We start from the raw sequence: 16,603 nt of genomic DNA, 5'->3' as shown, positions 1-16,603 counted from the left end.
AAACTGGGGCTAAGTTGGGCAGGTCTTCCTGGGATGGCTGGTGCCAAGAGGTGGGGCCTAGAGGCGGGTACCTCTCTCACTATAACCCCAGGCACTCACCTCTGGTCCAGATGGGAGTTCCGGGGCAGGATGGAAGCTAGGGGCTGGTTTCTAAGTCTCCAGAAGTGGCTGGGGTCTCCGGCAGATGGGTGTGGGGCCAGAGTTTGGAGGTTGAAGGGTCCACCAAAGGGTCTTGGAGAGGGGGAACCTTCCCGGTGGGGATGGGGGGTCCTGCCCTTTGACCAGAACCTGGGGCCAAGTTGGGCAGGTCTTCCCCGAATGGCTGGTGCCCGGGGGTAGGGGGCCTAGAGGGTGGGTTTCTCTCCAGTATGAATTCTTTCATGACTTTGAAGACTACCTTTCCGTGCAAAGGCTTTACCACAATTCACACATTTATATGGTTTTTCTCCAGTATGAATTCTTTCATGACTTTGAAGACTACCCTTCTGTGAAAAGCCTTTACCACATTGATCACATTTATATGGTTTCTCTCCAGTATGAATTCTTACATGACTTTGAAGACTACTCTTCTGTGCAAAGGTTTTACAACATTGATTACACTCATAGGGTTTCTCTCCAGTATGAATTCTTTCATGGTGGACAAGATACCTCTTTCTTCCAAAGGCTTTACCACATTCATCACATTTATATGGTTTCTCTCCAGTATGAATTCTTTCATGACATTGAAGACTACTCTTCTGTGCAAAGGCTTTACCACATTGATTACATTCATAGGGTTTCTCTCCAGTATGAATTCTTTTATGACTTTGAAGATGACTCTTCTGTGCAAAGGCTTTACCACATTGATTACATTCATAGGATTTCTCTGCAGTATGGATTATTTCATGACTTTGAAGACTAGTCTTTTGTGCAAAGGCTTTACCACATAGATTACACTCATAGGGTTTCTCTCCAGTATGAATTCTTTCATGAATTTGAAGATTATTCTTGTGTGCAAAGGCTTTACCACATTGATTACATTCATAGGGCTTCACTCCATTATGAATTCTTTCATGGCGGAGAAGATATCTCTTCACTGCAAATGCTTTACCACATAGATTACATTCATATGGTTTCTTTCCAGTATGAATTCTTTCATGACTTTGAAGAATAATCTTTTGTGCAAAGGCTTTACCACATAGATTACACACATAGGGTTTCTCTCCAGCATGAACTCTTTCATGTCTGTGAACATCACTCATCTGTACAAAGGCTTTACTACATTGATAACATTCAAAGCATTTCTCTCTAGTTTGAATTCTATGTACTTGATGCTGAAGACTGTGACATGCAAACGTTTTATATCTTTGATTATACTCATAGCATTTTCCCTCGAAATTAGTTCTTTTGTATACTTCTAAAGAACAATCAGATCTAAAGGCTTTTTCACATTGATTACATTGACAGAGAGTCTCTTCATCATTGATTGTATGGGGTATTTGATGATGCCTGTCAAGCCTACAGCCTTTACTAGATGACTCACATTTAGTATTTTCTCTTCCCACATAAGCTTTTTCACATCTTTGAAGAAAACTGGAAGAACTGAGGGGTTGAACACACTGATTACATTCATAATATTTTCTTTTACTGTGAGCCACACCACATGTGCACAGTGTTCCAGTAGAGAGAGATGAATTTCCATATTCCTGGTACTCAAAAGGTTTTTCTCCAATGAGAGTTTGTTGATGAATTCCCACTGAAGTTGGAAAACTATTTAATTGTAAACTTGTATCACAGTCATCAAGTCTTCTCATAGTGGGGACTACCACATATCTCCCAGTTGTTCTGAGAGAAACAGAAGTCCAATGCTTCTTTCCATTCCCCTTATGCTCACATGGATTGTATCCAGAGTGACAGATGACACATCTGTAAAGGAAGATAACAAATAAAGGGTTTTCACATTGCATTCACATAGTCAAATGTTTTGTGTGCCATACAGATGTGAAATAGAGATTCATGTTTCCACACCAAGAAAACCTCTTAGTCTCTCATAAAGTGCTCCTCTCACTAAAATATGGTAATTCAGTCACTACAAGTTTATGAGGAACACTAGGTGTAATTCTAAAACTTTGCTTATAAAAGGTACTGGCCATACACTAATGCCCTCATCAATGATATGACAATTGGGAAGCATGGTGGTAATTAGAAGGGCAGTTTTACAACATGCCTCTCACATGGCTGTGATTGAAACTGTGACATCTATTATGGCATTGTTTCCATGTTTTGTCATTAAAGGAATGCTTTGCTAACAGTGATGAACTACCTGACATTGGTGTACATGGTGTTGTCACAATTTAATAATCATCACAAACCTAAGCCTATTTACACAGTTGCTTTTCATTAAAAGTACAGGGCACACTAACAATTTTTTCAACCTGTTTGGAATCTCGTGCTCAGGCAGCCCCATTGCAGAAAGCCCAACATCCTTGGCTCCTCCCCTAGTGATGTCTGGGACCATGCCCACCAGCTATTTAAGACCCAGACCATACATCTGCCATGGGTGCTCATATGATCTGCCTCCTGCTTTCCTGAGAGTCACCTGGGAGTGCTCTGCTTTGCACTGCTCTGTTTATTAAATCTGGGTTTATTAATTCAGTTTGATTTGGCTTATTGCATTGGTGACATAGGAACCCACCAACCAGGGATCCAATACTTACCTTATTGCACTGGCCATGGTGAGTAGTCTTCCATATGCTGTGGCTGTGGAAGGCCATTCACTCTCTGCCCACTCCACCTGTGCCACACTGAATGAGCAGCTCAGTAAGCCTCCCATTCCCAAACCACAATGTCTTAAGAGGTGCAGGACCTCTTCCAGCCTCCAGACTGCCTGCTGAGCCACTGAAGTGCCAGGTGACTCCAGCCTGTTTCAGGGTATTGACAGTTGATGCCCTTGGAGTTCCCCTGTGTGAGAGAGACTTCACCACAGAGTCCACCCCACACACAGCTCCCAGATGCGATTTGTGTACCACCCCCCCTCCCAACCACATCCTCAGTAAATGGCTTGAGAATGGGTACTTGCTGAGTCCAATTTCAGTCTCCAGAAACTCTGGGGTTTTCTTCTCCACATTGGGGATGTGAACATACTACCCCCTTCCTCTCTCTTCCCTGTTCCTCTGCATCTTGTTCCCAGTGTGTAGTTCGGCCATACTCTTTGTGATTCTAATTCTCCCATTCCTCTTACTCCTCAGTTCTGTTTGTCTGTCTGCCTGCCTCTCTCCTTCCTGGTCACACCAGGATTCTCCCCACAATACCTCCATTCTCTCTGTTCCTGTCTGCTCTCACACCCTGAACTACTGCAAATATGTCTCCAGACTGTTTGTCTGTCTGTTTGCTCCCTCCATCTTTCCTCCATACCAGCAGAGTTGCTGCTGCCACACCACCACCACCAACCTCCACCACCATATCTACCACCACCACCACCACCACCACCACCACCAACCTCCATCACCTCCACCACCATCTCCACCACCACCACCACCAACAACAACAACCTCCACCATCCTCCACCACCATCTCTACGATCAGCACCAGCACCACCATGTCCACCACTTCCACCACCACCTCTACCACCTCCACCATCTCTACCACCACCACCAGCACGACCAGCAGCAGCTCCACCACATCCATCACCTCCATCACCACCTCCACCACCATGTCCACCACCTCCACTACTACCACCATCTTGCTGCAGCCCATGGGGTCCCTCCTCCCATACTCCCCACCCCTAAAATTCTACATGCCCACTCCACCCTTACACCTGTTCTCCTTCAATACACTTGCTACACTTTCCACCCTCTTAAAAATCTCTTTTTCCAAAATTCTCACTTGCCGCTCTGACTTACTCAACTGGGCAGCATGTGCTGCTACTCTGTTTTTCAGTTTCCCGCTGCAGCGCCTGCTCTGGGATCCTGGTATCAGGCTGCCCGACCTGCTGGGAGCCTCATGAAAAAAAATGTTTCTGTTCATGATCCTGTTTACTTTTTATGTATGGTGGAAATGTGTGAATGGTGTGGCCACACTTGTGGATTTCAGACTAGTTTTGAATGCCCTGAGTTTATTTATGTGTCCTGAATGTGTCTTGCTAATTGGGTTTGTTTCAAAATCTGGATGGCTTGTGACTCCTTTCGAAACTGTTCTGGAGAATATCACCAGCCACCATTTTAATTGAGGTTACCACCATCATTAGTAAGGGTAACCACTTGGACTGGCCCCACCAAGGAGACATTATGTCTCCAGTATAATTTGTGTTAGGATTTCTTTCTGTTTGATAATTTCTGTCCTGTCCTAAAATCAAGGTTTATTGAACAGGATTTAAAACAATGCTGGTTTTGAAAATTGATATTGAAATTTAATTATTTGAAATGTTAAAACTTGGTTTTGCCTGATATATCTTAGGATCACCACTGAAAACTACAGACTGAATCTTCTGGCTTTTACTAACATTGGTCAGCTGTAACTAATTGGGTAAACTGTATGTCTAGACTTAACTTAAACATGCCCTCAAAGTTTAACCTAAAAAAACTTTGTCTACTTTAGATATACCTAGCAGATTTGGTTCCCCAATTCTCAAACACTCTCTGAGATCTGAGAATATGGCATTTAATACAAAACCTTTTTATTTTTTTGGTTGTGAGCCTAGCCTTTAACGGCTAAGCCATCTCTCCAGCTCACAAAAGCTTTTTATGAGAGACATGCCAACTCCTGGAAGCATCCTGCATCTTTTCCCGGAAGATGGATGGCCACAGAAGATCCTCCACCTGGAGGCTTGCCTCAAATGTAACAAAGCCAGTCAGTCACACAGTGAAAAGCTGCTCTACACCTTTAACTGCTGCTGAGATCATGTCCAGACTATGAATAAGTGGCACAGTGGGGTAACAATTGTGCCACTCTGCCAAGACAGGAAGGACAATCTCCCCAAATTTCTACTACACAGAGAATCTGTCAGATCCTCTGGGCTTGGCATCTGAACAAGTGCTACCTCTGGGACTTGTCACCCAGTGACCACATAGATAGAGACTTGGGACTGCCTGGGTAACTGGAAAGCTGGCTCACTCCTGCTCATTTACATATCCTTCTCAGATCTGATGGTGTTTGATGACCAGGGTACTAATAGATTCCCCAGTTTAATGGCACTCTCCATGCCAAGGGTGCAAATACCTTAGTAGCTCATTAGTACATTTCCTGTTAAAAATAGAGACAGGTGTGCCTCATTCACAGACTCCATGCTACAGGATCAACTGGTTTCATATAAAATTTCTGACATTTGAAGTTTTAGCTTTGATAAATGCAGTTTTGATAAACTGACTGAGCACTGATTACAAACAGTTTTCAGAGGTCATTAAATTCCATTGGATTAGACTGTTTTCAGCTTTTAGACACGGTTAACATTAGAGAAGATACAGACCCCTGCAGACATGTTCAACTCCCTCCTCCTTCACTCACCAATCCTCCTTCGTTCAGTGAATTTATACTTAAAACTGTTCATGCCTTAACCCAAGGCCATAGATTTGTACTATGACACCAAGATGTAAACTGGTTCCAGTAGATTTACACATACCTGAAGGTTCCTGGGAAAAGGGCTCTGCTACTTTGTAAACAGTATGGGCTGATGGAAAATAATATCAGTTTCCAGAGCCTAATTTTGACCCCACCCATTTTTGAGCATATTCTGTAGGTTCACTCCTCCTGCCTGGGCCAAGGCCAAGCCCGCAGGGGGACCTCCACATACACCAGCTCCTGCAACAGCTCTGAGGGTGCCATCCACAAACCAAGGATGTCAGCTGGACAAATACTACCAGGTGGATTTCAGCCACATGCCTGCTCATAACAAAGCTCCATATCTCTTAACTCTTATTGACACATTTATAGGATGGATGCTCTCCCAACCTCCAGAAAAACAGCAGATGCTATGGCTCCAGTACTCCTGGAAAACATCAACCATAGATTTAGCATGCCATCTCACCAAGCATCAGGGATTTCACTGCTGATACCACCTCTCCAGGAATAAGTGGGTACCTACCCAGCAACTAAAATCTTGTTTTCCAAGATGTCCCAGTTAAGGACATATCTTCCCTCATGCCTCACTCATTCACCCTAGACTGTTTTGTTCAATGAGGACAATTCTCTATTCCATTCTTTCTGGCAGTCTTCCTACTACCAATGGCTAGCCCCATTCAGAGGGCCAGTGATAATCTATTTTTTTCTCCTACCAAACTGCATGCTCTGCCTCCTCAAGAACAGATGCCTGAGGTCTCCTGGATGGCAGCTATCCAAATGCTTCTTCAGCCATACCCCTGCTGAGCATTGGCCCACCTCACCCCCAACTCCCCTGTCCCCACAAGGTCCCATGCTAGCAGGAAGTAAACAGAATTGAACCTGCACCCATATATACCCAATATTTTCAGATGTTTACAATCTCCAGCAGAGGGGGCGTCATTCCAGAAAGCCCACCATTGGCAGCTCCTCCCCCAGAGTTGCCTGGGACCATGCCCATGCCCACTGGCTATTTAAGACCTGGCCCATAGATGTGCTATAGATGCTCTCCTGTTCTGTCTCAGGCCTTCCAGAGAGGTCCCTGGAGTTCTTTGCTTTGCTATGCTCTCTTTATTAAATCTGGATTTATTAATTTGGTTTGATTCCTCCATCACTTATTGTATCAGTGATGGATGAATCCAGCTACCAGGAATCCAGTACTTATCACAGACATTTATATATATATATATATATATATATATATATATATATATATATATATCAGCTTACACGTGAAAATTACCTTCCAAGTCTTGTAGAATTTTGATAATGTTCTTCAATATTTTTGTCTTCCCATTTGTATCCTAAAACACAGTACCAGAATAAGTGATATATTACAGAAACTTAGGAACAATTGAAATTTCTGGTTTTCATGAACCTTAGACCAATGCCTGATATATTCACCAGAATCTGTTTTGGTACTTGTCAGGTTTGCACAGTGACCTTTGCTGTTTGACAAAGTTGAAGCATTACCACATTGCCGATCTTAATTCTCCAGCATCATTGTTATTTCCATTTTAATAATTCTGACTACATGTTATGAAGTTTCCTTATGCCTTTTACTGTGGAATTTTTTTTTTTGCTGGCTACTCTGGAGGATGGGAACTTAGTACATAGGTAAGGCATCTGCTTAAACAAAATTCTTGGAAAAAATCCCAACACCATGGACTACACACAATGTGATTACAATGCCAATCCCAACAGGAAGTCCTATTGTGTCCTCTGATTACACCAAAAATAGAGAACGTAATGAATTACTAACTGGATAGACCTAGTTCCAAGGAGAAAACACTATGAAAGGAAACAATGGGCTCACATCCAGAAAGGCATTAAGATACTTGCTGATTTATCACTTTTGCATCAGGAAAAATGCTGGTAATGAGGTTGGTGGCTGCTTTTATGCTGGAATCATTAAGTTGTTTTTACCTGCTTGAGTCCAAACTAAGTTCAGTTATAAGAATAAAATGTGGAGTCATTTTTCAATAAGAGCAGCAGCTATACTGCTTCAAGCTCAGATAATGCAGTCTTCCTTCCACTGCTGATGCCATGATCTCTTCTTTGGACTGAACCCCTATGGAACTGGGCTCCAGCAAGTATCTCTTATAGAAACACAATCAGTTTCCAGAACCCACATGGCAGCTCACATAAGCTTACATCTGAATAATACCACATTGATTACATCCATATGGTACTGTCCAGTATGGAGATTGCAGGTCTGCCTGCAGTCTTGGAAAAGGGGAGCCTTCCTGCAGGGCCCAACGAATGACTGAAACTGGGGCTAAGTTGGGCAGGTTTCCTGGGATGCTGGTGCAAGAGGTGGGGCCTAGAGGCGGGTACCTCTCTCACTATAACCCCAGGCACTCACCTCTGGTCCAGATGGGAGTTCCGGGGCAGGATGGAAGCTAGGGGCTGGTTTCTAAAGTCTCCCAGAAGTGGCTGGGTCTCCGGCAGATGGGTGTGGGGCCAGAGTTTTGGAGTTGAAGGGTCCACCAAAGGGTCTTGGAGAGGGGGAACCTTCCCGGTGGGGATGGGGGGTCCTGCCCTTTACCAGAACCTGGGGCCAAGTTGGGCAGGTCTTCCCCGAAATGGCTGGTGCCCGGGGTAGGGGGCCTAGAGGGTGGGTTTCTCTCCAGTATGAATTCTTTCATGACTTTGAAGACTACCTTTCGTGCAAAGGCTTTACCACAATTCACACATTTATATGGTTTTCTCCAGTATGAATTCTTTCATGACACTTTGAAGACTACCCTTCTGTGAAAAGCCTTTACCACATTGATCACATTTATATGGTTTTCTCTCCAGTATGAATTTCTTACATGACTTTGAAGACTACTCTTCTGTGCAAAGGTTTTACACATTGATTACACTCATAGGGTTTCTCTCCAGTATGAATTCTTTCATGATGGAAGATACCTCTTCTTCCAAAGGCTTTACCACATTCATCACATTTATACTGGTTTCTCTCCAGTATGAATTCTTTCATGAATTGAAGACTACTCTTCTGTGGCAAGGCTTTACCACATTGATTACATTCATAGGTTTTCTCTCCAGTATGAATTCTTTATGACTTTGAAGATACTCTTCTGTGCAAAGGCTTTAACCACTGATTACATTCATAGGTTTCTCTCAGCTATGGATTATTTCATGACTTTGAGACTAGTCTTTGTGCAAAAGGCTTTACCACATGATTACACCATAGGGTTTCTCTCCAGTAATGAATTCTTTCATGACATTTGAAGATTATTCTTGTGTGCAAAGGCTTTACCACATTGATTACATTCATAGGGCTTCACTCCATATGAATTCTTTCATGGCGGAGAGATATCTCTTCAACTCAAATGCTTTACACTATTTACATTCAATGGTTTCTTTCCAGTATGAATTCTTTCATGACTTTGAAGAATATTTTGTGCAAAGGCTTTACCACATAGTTTACACACAATGAGGTTTCTCTCCAGATGACCTCTTTCATGTCTGTGAAGCATCACTATCTGTACAAAGGCTTTACTACATTGATACATTCATAAGCATTTCTCTCTAGTTTGAATTCTATGTACTTGATGATGAAGACTGTGACATGCAAACTTTATATCTTTGATTATACTCATAGCATTTTCCTCGAAATTAGTTCTTTTGTATACTTCTAAAGAGCAATCAAATCTAAAGGCTTTTTTCATTGATTACATTCACAGAGAGTCTCTTCATTATTGTTGTTGGTGTGTTTGATGATGCCTGTCAAGCCTAAGCCTTATAGATGACTCACATTTAGATTTTTCTCTTCCACATAGCTTTTTCACATCTTTGAGAAACTGGAAGAACTAGGGTCTGAACACACTGATTCATTCATAACATTTTCTTTTACTGTGAGCCACACCACATGTGCACAGTGCCAGTAGAGAGAGATGAATTTCCATATTCCTGGTACTCAAAAGGTTTTTCTCCAATGAGAGTTTGTTGATGAATTCCCACTGAAGTTGGAAAACTATTTAATTGTAAACTTGTATCACAGTCATCAAGTCTTCTCATAGTGGGGACTACCACAATATTCCCAGTTGTTCTGAGAGAAACAGAAGTCCAATGCTTCTTTCCATTCCCTTTATGCTCAATGGATTGTATCAGAGTGACAGATGACACATCTGGTAAAGGAAGATAACAAATAAAGGGTTTTCACATTGCATTCACATAGTCAAATGTTTTGTGTGCATACAGATGTGAAATAGAGATTCATGTTTCTCACACCAAAGAAAACCTTGTCTCTCATAAAGTGCTCCTCTCACTAAAATATGGTAATTCAGTCACTACAAGTTTATGAGGAACACTAGGTTAATTCAAAACTTTGCTTATAAAAGGTCTGGCCATACACTAATGCCCTCATCAATGATATGACAATTGGGAGCTGTGTAATTAGAGGGCAGTTTTACAACATGCCTCTCACATGTGTGATATGAAACTGTGACATCTATTATGGCATTGTTTCATGTTTTGTCATTAAAGGAATGCTTTGCAACAGTGATGACTACCTGACATTGGTGTACATGGTGTTGGACAATTTAATAATCATCACAAAGCCTAAGCCTATTTACACAGTTGCTTTCATTAAAAGTACAGGGCACTAACAATTTTTTTCAACCTGTTTGGAATCTCTGCTCAGGCAGCCCCATTGCAGAAAGCCCAACATCCTTGGCTTCCTCCCCTAGTGATGTCTGGGACCATGCCCACCAGCTATTTAAGACCCAGACCATACATCTGCCATGGGTGCTCATATGATCTGCCTCCTGCTTTCCTGAGAGTCACCTGGGAGTGCTCTGCTTTGCACTGCTCTGTTTATTAAATCTGGTTTATTAATTCAGTTTGATTTGGCTTATTGCATTGGTGACATAGGACCGCACCAACCGGGATCCAATACTTATCCTTATGCACTGGCCATGGTGAGTAGTCTTCCATATGCTGTGGCTGTGGAAGGCCATTCACTCTCTGCCCACTCCACCTGGCACACTGATGAGCAGCTCAGTAAGCCTCCCATTCCCAACCACAATGTCTTAAGAGGTGCAGGACCTCTTCCAGCCTCCAGACTGCCTGCTGAGCCACTGAGTGCCAGGTGACTCCAGCCTGTTTTCAGGTATTACATTGATGCCCTTGGGTTCCCCTGTGTGAGAGAGACTTCACACAGAGTCACCCCACACACAGCTCCAGATGGATTTGTGTACCACCCCCTCCAACCACATCCTCAGAAATGGTTAAATGGGTACTTGCTGAGTCCAATTTCAGTCCCAGAAACTCTGGGGTTTTCTTCTCCAATGGGGATGTGACATACTACCCCTTCCTCTCTCTTCCTGTTACCTCTGCATCTTGTCGAGTGTGTAGTTCGGCCATACTCTTGTGATTCTAATTCTCCATTCCTCTTCTCCTCAGTTCTGTTTCTGTCTGCCTGCCTCTCTCCTTCCGGTCACACCAGGTTCTCCCACAATACCTCCATTCTCTGTTCCTGTCTGCTCTCACACCCTGAACTACTGCAATATGTCTCCAGACTGTTTGTTGTCTGTTTGCCTCCTCCATCTTTCCTCCATCCAGCAGAGTTGCTGCTGCCACACCACCAACCAACCTCACCACATATCTACCCACCACCAGCGCCGATCCACCCACCACCACACCACCAACCTCCATCACTACACCATCTCCACCACACCACCACAACAAAACAACCTCCACCATCCTCCACCACCATCTCTACATCAGCACCAGCACCCCTGTCCACCACTCCACACCACCTCTACCACCTCCACCATCTCTACCACCACCACCGCACACCAGCAGCAGCTCCACCAGACATCCATCACCTCCATCACCACCTTCACCACCTCCACCACCATGTCCACCACCTCCACTACCTCCACTACTACCACCATCTTGCTGCAGCCCATGGGGTCCCTCCTCCCATACTCCCCACCCCTAAAATTCTACATGCCCACTCCACCCTTAACACTGTTCTCTCTTCAATACACTTGCTAACTTTCCACCCTCCTAAAAATCTCTTTTTCCAAAATTCTCACTTGCCGCTCTGACTTACTCAACTGGGCAGCATGTGCTGCTACTCTGTTTTTCAGTTTCCCGCTGCAGCGCCTGCTCTGGGATCCTGGTATCAGGCTGCCCGACCTGCTGGGAGCCTCATGAAAAAAAATGTTTCTGTTCATGATCCTGTTTACTTTTTATGTATGGTGGAAATGTGTGAATGGTGTGGCCACACTTGTATGTTTCAGACTAGTTTTGAATGCCGAGTTTACATGTGTCCTGAATGTGTCTTGCTAATTGGGTTTGTTTCAAATCTGGATGGCTTGTGACTCCTTTTCGAAACTGTTCTGAGAAATATCACCAGCCACCCATTTTAATTGAGGTTACCCCATCATTAGTAAGGTAACCACTTGGACTGGCCCCACCAAGGAGACATTATGTCTCCAGTATAATTTGTGTTAGGATTTCTTTCTGTTGATAACTTTCTGTCCTGTCCTAAAATCAGGTTTATTGAACAGGATTAAAACAATGCTGGTTTTGAAAATCTTGATATTGAATTTAATTATTTGAAATGTTAAAACTTGGTTTTGCCTGATCTACAGGTAAGTTGTCCTCTGATTCCCACACATGCATGCCCTCACCCCTACATTAATAAATACATGCAGCCTTAAAAACTTTATGAGTACACATGGGATACATGTGTTCAAATCCTACTAAAGGTCCATTTATTGTCTTTCTCCTTTGTTGAGTGATTTCACCTCCCTATGCCTGTTATTCAGACAGATCTAAGTGCACCACACTTGTTACCATCATTACAATAACCAATTGGAACAACACCCTGAGTAGCTCTAGCCACAACTGTCTTCCTTCTCTGGTTCAGTTTCCCATGTGAGAAGTGGATACTTTGCCACCTGGGAGGTTCTTCAGTTTTGTGTAATCTCAGCTTAGTGTTCTCCACCAGTGAGCAAGAAGGAACCCTCTTTTTCATCAGTCTCCTTATCCTTGTCCAGGGACTCCTGGACACAGCTCTGGTCTTGGCATGCTCACTCACCCTCTAGACGAGGCCACTGAAGCTGCAACTAAGCCATGACCATGGCCTCAGTAGTGTATATCTCTCTCTTCATAAACAATGCCTCACACTGTATCTGTGGCCATAGCCCACAATAGAATCTCTGGATATTTCGACCCCCAAGAGGATTCAATCCAGGGCCTCTTCCCATCCATCCATGCTGAACTGGTGGCATTCCATTTCAAGCAAGGTTCTGGATTCTAATCCGACCCTAGGAACATTCTGGTCTTGTCATACACCCATGGCCAGTCACACAGGCCACTCTGTGCTCTGGCTTGCTCACTCTCTAGTCCAGCCCTGTTCTCCAGGCACGTAGGAAGCCAAGCCAAGGGGAAAGATTCAAGGGCTAAGGTGTGAGTTCTAGGCCAGTCTAGGCAACTAAGACAGACTCCATCTCAAAACACAAACACATACACACACAAATACACACACACACACACACACCATTTATTTTAACAGAAGTTTGTGTTTACAGTTTTGGTTTGTTTTGGGGGCAGGTTTTCAGTTCAGATCTGTAAATGAAAAACTCGACTGTGTCAATGTTTTCATATGAGATGGCTGTCATTGGATAGAATAATTGCTCAGCACATACAAGACCTGTGCATAAACAGCACATAGTAATAAAACCGGTTGACCCACTAAATAGAGGGGCAAGCAGAAAAGTCTGAAGTTCAAGGTTAGCCTGAACTTCCTCAGCCTGATTAAAAAGAAAAAAACAAAAAAAATCAACAGTTAACAAAAAAATATCAGAGCTCAGTGTTCATCATGGCATGGCTCAGCAGGTAAAAGTGCTTGCACCCAAGGGTAATGGACCTGGTGTGGTCCTCAGAACCAACATGGTAGAAAGGAAGAACTGGGTCACACAGGCTGACATCTGATTTCAAACTATACTATTCATGTGGACTCACAAAGGTAACAATAATAAATTGAATGTTAAAAGAAATAAAAGGGGATGAGAAATTGTTTAGCACTTTAGTACCTGGTATGGACTGCACCGTGACCATTGCTGCTTGACAAAGTTCCACCATTTCAACATTGCCGATCTTAATTCTCCAGCATCATTTTTATTTCAATTTTAATAAATCTTGCTATAGTTCACTATATGTTATCGAGTTTCCTTATGATTTTTACTGTAGAAATTTTTTTTTTTCTGGCTATACTGCAGGATGGGTATGTATACATAGGCAAGGCAGTCTCTTTAAACAAAATTCTTGGAAAAATGCCCACCACCATGGAACCACACAATGAGATTACTGTGCCTACTCCCACACTAGAAGCCCCATTGTGTTCCCTGATTACACCAAAAATAGAGAATGTAATTATTTACTTACTGGATAAACCTAGTTCCAAGGATGAAAAAAAACTATGAAAGGAAACAATGGGCTCACATCCAGAAAGGCATTAAGATACTTGCTGAATTTATCAATTTTGCATTAGGAAAAATGTGGTAATGAGGTTGGTGGCTGCTTTTATCCTGGAATCATTAAGTCTGCTTTTAACCTGCTTGAGTCTAAACTAAGATTCAGTTATAGAGCATAAAATGTGGAGTCATTTTTCAATGAAGCAGCAGGTATATTGCTTCAAGCTCAGATCATGGCATTCTTCTTCCACTACTGATACATGATCACTTCTTTGGGACCTGAACCCCTATGGAACTGGGCTCCAGCAAGTGCCTCTTATAGAAAACAGAGTTCAATTTGCAGCACCTACATGGCAGCTCACATCAGCTTACATCTGATATTACCACATTGATTACCTCCATATTGTATTGTCCAGTATGCATTCTTTCATGACTGTGAAGAATACCCTTGTTTGCAAATGCTTTACCAAATTGGTCACATTTATAGGGTTTCTCTCCAGTATGAATTCTTTCATGACTTTGAAGATGACTATTCCATGCAAATACTTTACCACATTGATTACATTCATAGGGTTTCTCTCCAGTAGGTATTCATTCATGGGTGAGAAGATAACTCTTTGTGGCAAAGGTTTTACCACACTGATTACATGCATAGGGTTTCTCTCCTATATGAATTATTTCATGATGTTGAAGACTACTCTTTTATGCATGGACTTTACCACATTGATTACACTCATAGGGTTTTTCTCTTGTATGAAATCATTCAAGACTGTGATTTCTCTTCTCTGCAAAGACTTTATCACATTAATTATATTCACATGGTTTCTCCCCAATATGAACTCTTTCATGTCTGTGAAGATCACTTATCTGTACAAAGGCTTTTCTACATTGATTACATTCATAGCATTTCTCTCTAGTTTGAATTCTATGTACTTGATGATGAAGACTGTGACATACAAAGGCTTTATAACCTTGATCATACTCACAGGGTTTTCCTTCCAATTGAGTTCCTTGGTGTACTTCTAAAGAGCAATCATATCTAAAGGCTTTATCATGTTGATTACATTCACAGTGATCCTCTTCATTACTGGTTGTTTGGTGTGTTTGAAGGTGCCTGTAAAGCCTAAAGCCATAAGTAGATAACTCACATTTATGATTTTCTCTTTCCACATGAGCTTTTTCACATCTTTGAAGAGAACTTGAAGAACTCAGGGTCTGACCACACTGATTGCATTCATAACATTTTCTTATACTGTGAGCCACACCACATGTGCACAATGAACCAGTAGAGAGAGATGAATTTCCATATTCCTGGTACTCAAAAGGTTTTTCTCCAATGAGAGTTTGTTGATGAATTCCCACTGAAGTTGGAAAACTATTTAATTGTAAACTTGTATCACAGTCATCAAATCTTCTCATAGTGGGGACTACCACATATCTCCCAGTTGTTCTGAGAGAGACAGAATTACAATGCTTCTTTCCATTCCCCTTATGCTCATATGGATTGTATCTAGAGTGACAGATGACACATCTGGTAAAGGAAGATAGCAAATAAAGGGTTTTCACATTGCATTCACATAGTGAATTTTTTTTTTTTTTTTTTTGTCATACAGATGTGGAATAGAGACTCATGTTTCTACACCAAGAGAATCACTTGGTCTCTCATAATGTGCTCCTCTCACTAAACTATGCTAAACTTTCTACTGGGTTTTTTTGTTTTTTCAGCTTTCTCAAGATGTATGTGGAAAAACCATGCCACACATGAAACACCAAATGTACCAGGCATTTTTACGGGAACACCAGCAAGCTCCCAAACCATGGCATAGAGACTTATTAGTTATGAATGCTTGGCCTAGCTTAGATTCATCTCTGGCTAGCTCTTTCAACTTAAATTAACCAGTTTCTGTTCATCTGCCTTATGTCCTGGGGCATTATACCTTTCATTCTTTCTGTATATCTTTCCTGCTGTGTCCATGTCTGGCTGGTGGCTGCCTGGATCCCGGTCCTGGGTGTGTCCCTCTTTTTCTCCCTCCCTCTTTCTTTTCTCCATCCCTCTCTTTCTTCTCGAGCATGGGTTTGAGCTCCTGTATATGCTCTCTGCTCACCAGCCCTGTGTATGCCTCTTCAGCCTAAGTATTGGCCATTCAGCTTTTTATTAGACTACTCAGGTGCCTTAGGCAGGCAAAGTGAAACAGCAACACATCTCTCCATAGTTAAACAAATACCGGATAAACAAAGACAGCGCTTCTCTATTTAACGGTCCCAGCTGTCCTAGGTATTCACTCTGTAGACCAGGCAGGCCTCAAACTCACAGATCTGCCTGCCTCTGCATCTCAAGTGCTGGGATTAAAACCATGAAACAACACCACTGATTTAAACATTTTAACAAATTCAACCCAAAAGACTTCAGTCCAGCAAACATGGAGAGTCACAAAGCTGTCTGATTACAGCCCAGACCAGACTCAATTGGGAGAAAATGGGGACCAAGCAACATCTTGTGTTGGGGACTGAGTAGAAGTTGAAGGGCCTAGACGGCAATCCCTGCTCACAAGCCCCAACCCAGCACACAAGCCCCCTTCCTCCCATTCCAATGT

At 42.6% G+C, this 16,603-nt stretch overlaps 1 protein-coding gene across 1 annotated transcript; it reads right to left on the bottom strand.

Moving 5' to 3' along the window:
- Positions 1-271: 271 nt before the first annotated feature.
- Positions 272-3,395, bottom strand: LOC118571749 (zinc finger protein OZF-like). The gene is made up of 2 exons (XM_036171001.1): positions 2,697-3,395; positions 272-1,905 (listed from the first exon to the last, which is right to left on the bottom strand). The coding sequence occupies exons 1-2, from the start codon at positions 2,810-2,812 to the stop codon at positions 345-347; spliced, it is 1,677 nt and encodes a 558-aa protein (XP_036026894.1). The 5' UTR covers positions 2,813-3,395; the 3' UTR covers positions 272-344.
- Between the last annotated feature and the right edge of the window lie 13,208 nt (positions 3,396-16,603).

The sequence above is a fragment of the Onychomys torridus genome, chromosome 21 (genome assembly GCF_903995425.1).
Source record: "Onychomys torridus chromosome 21, mOncTor1.1, whole genome shotgun sequence".
Taxonomy (NCBI): domain Eukaryota; kingdom Metazoa; phylum Chordata; class Mammalia; order Rodentia; family Cricetidae; genus Onychomys; species Onychomys torridus.
This window is presented reverse-complemented; position numbering and strand designations above follow the sequence as displayed.

Bases quoted from the DNA above. Each gene is read 5' to 3' on its own strand.
- LOC118571749 (XM_036171001.1), bottom strand. From the start codon at position 2,812: ATGGGAGGCTTACTGAGCTGCTCATTCAGTGTGGCACAGGTGGAGTGG. The intron at 1,906-2,696 runs GTAAGTATTGGA...CTTCCTTTACAG, and splicing joins ACCATGGCCAGTGCAATAAG to ATGTGTCATCTGTCACTCTG.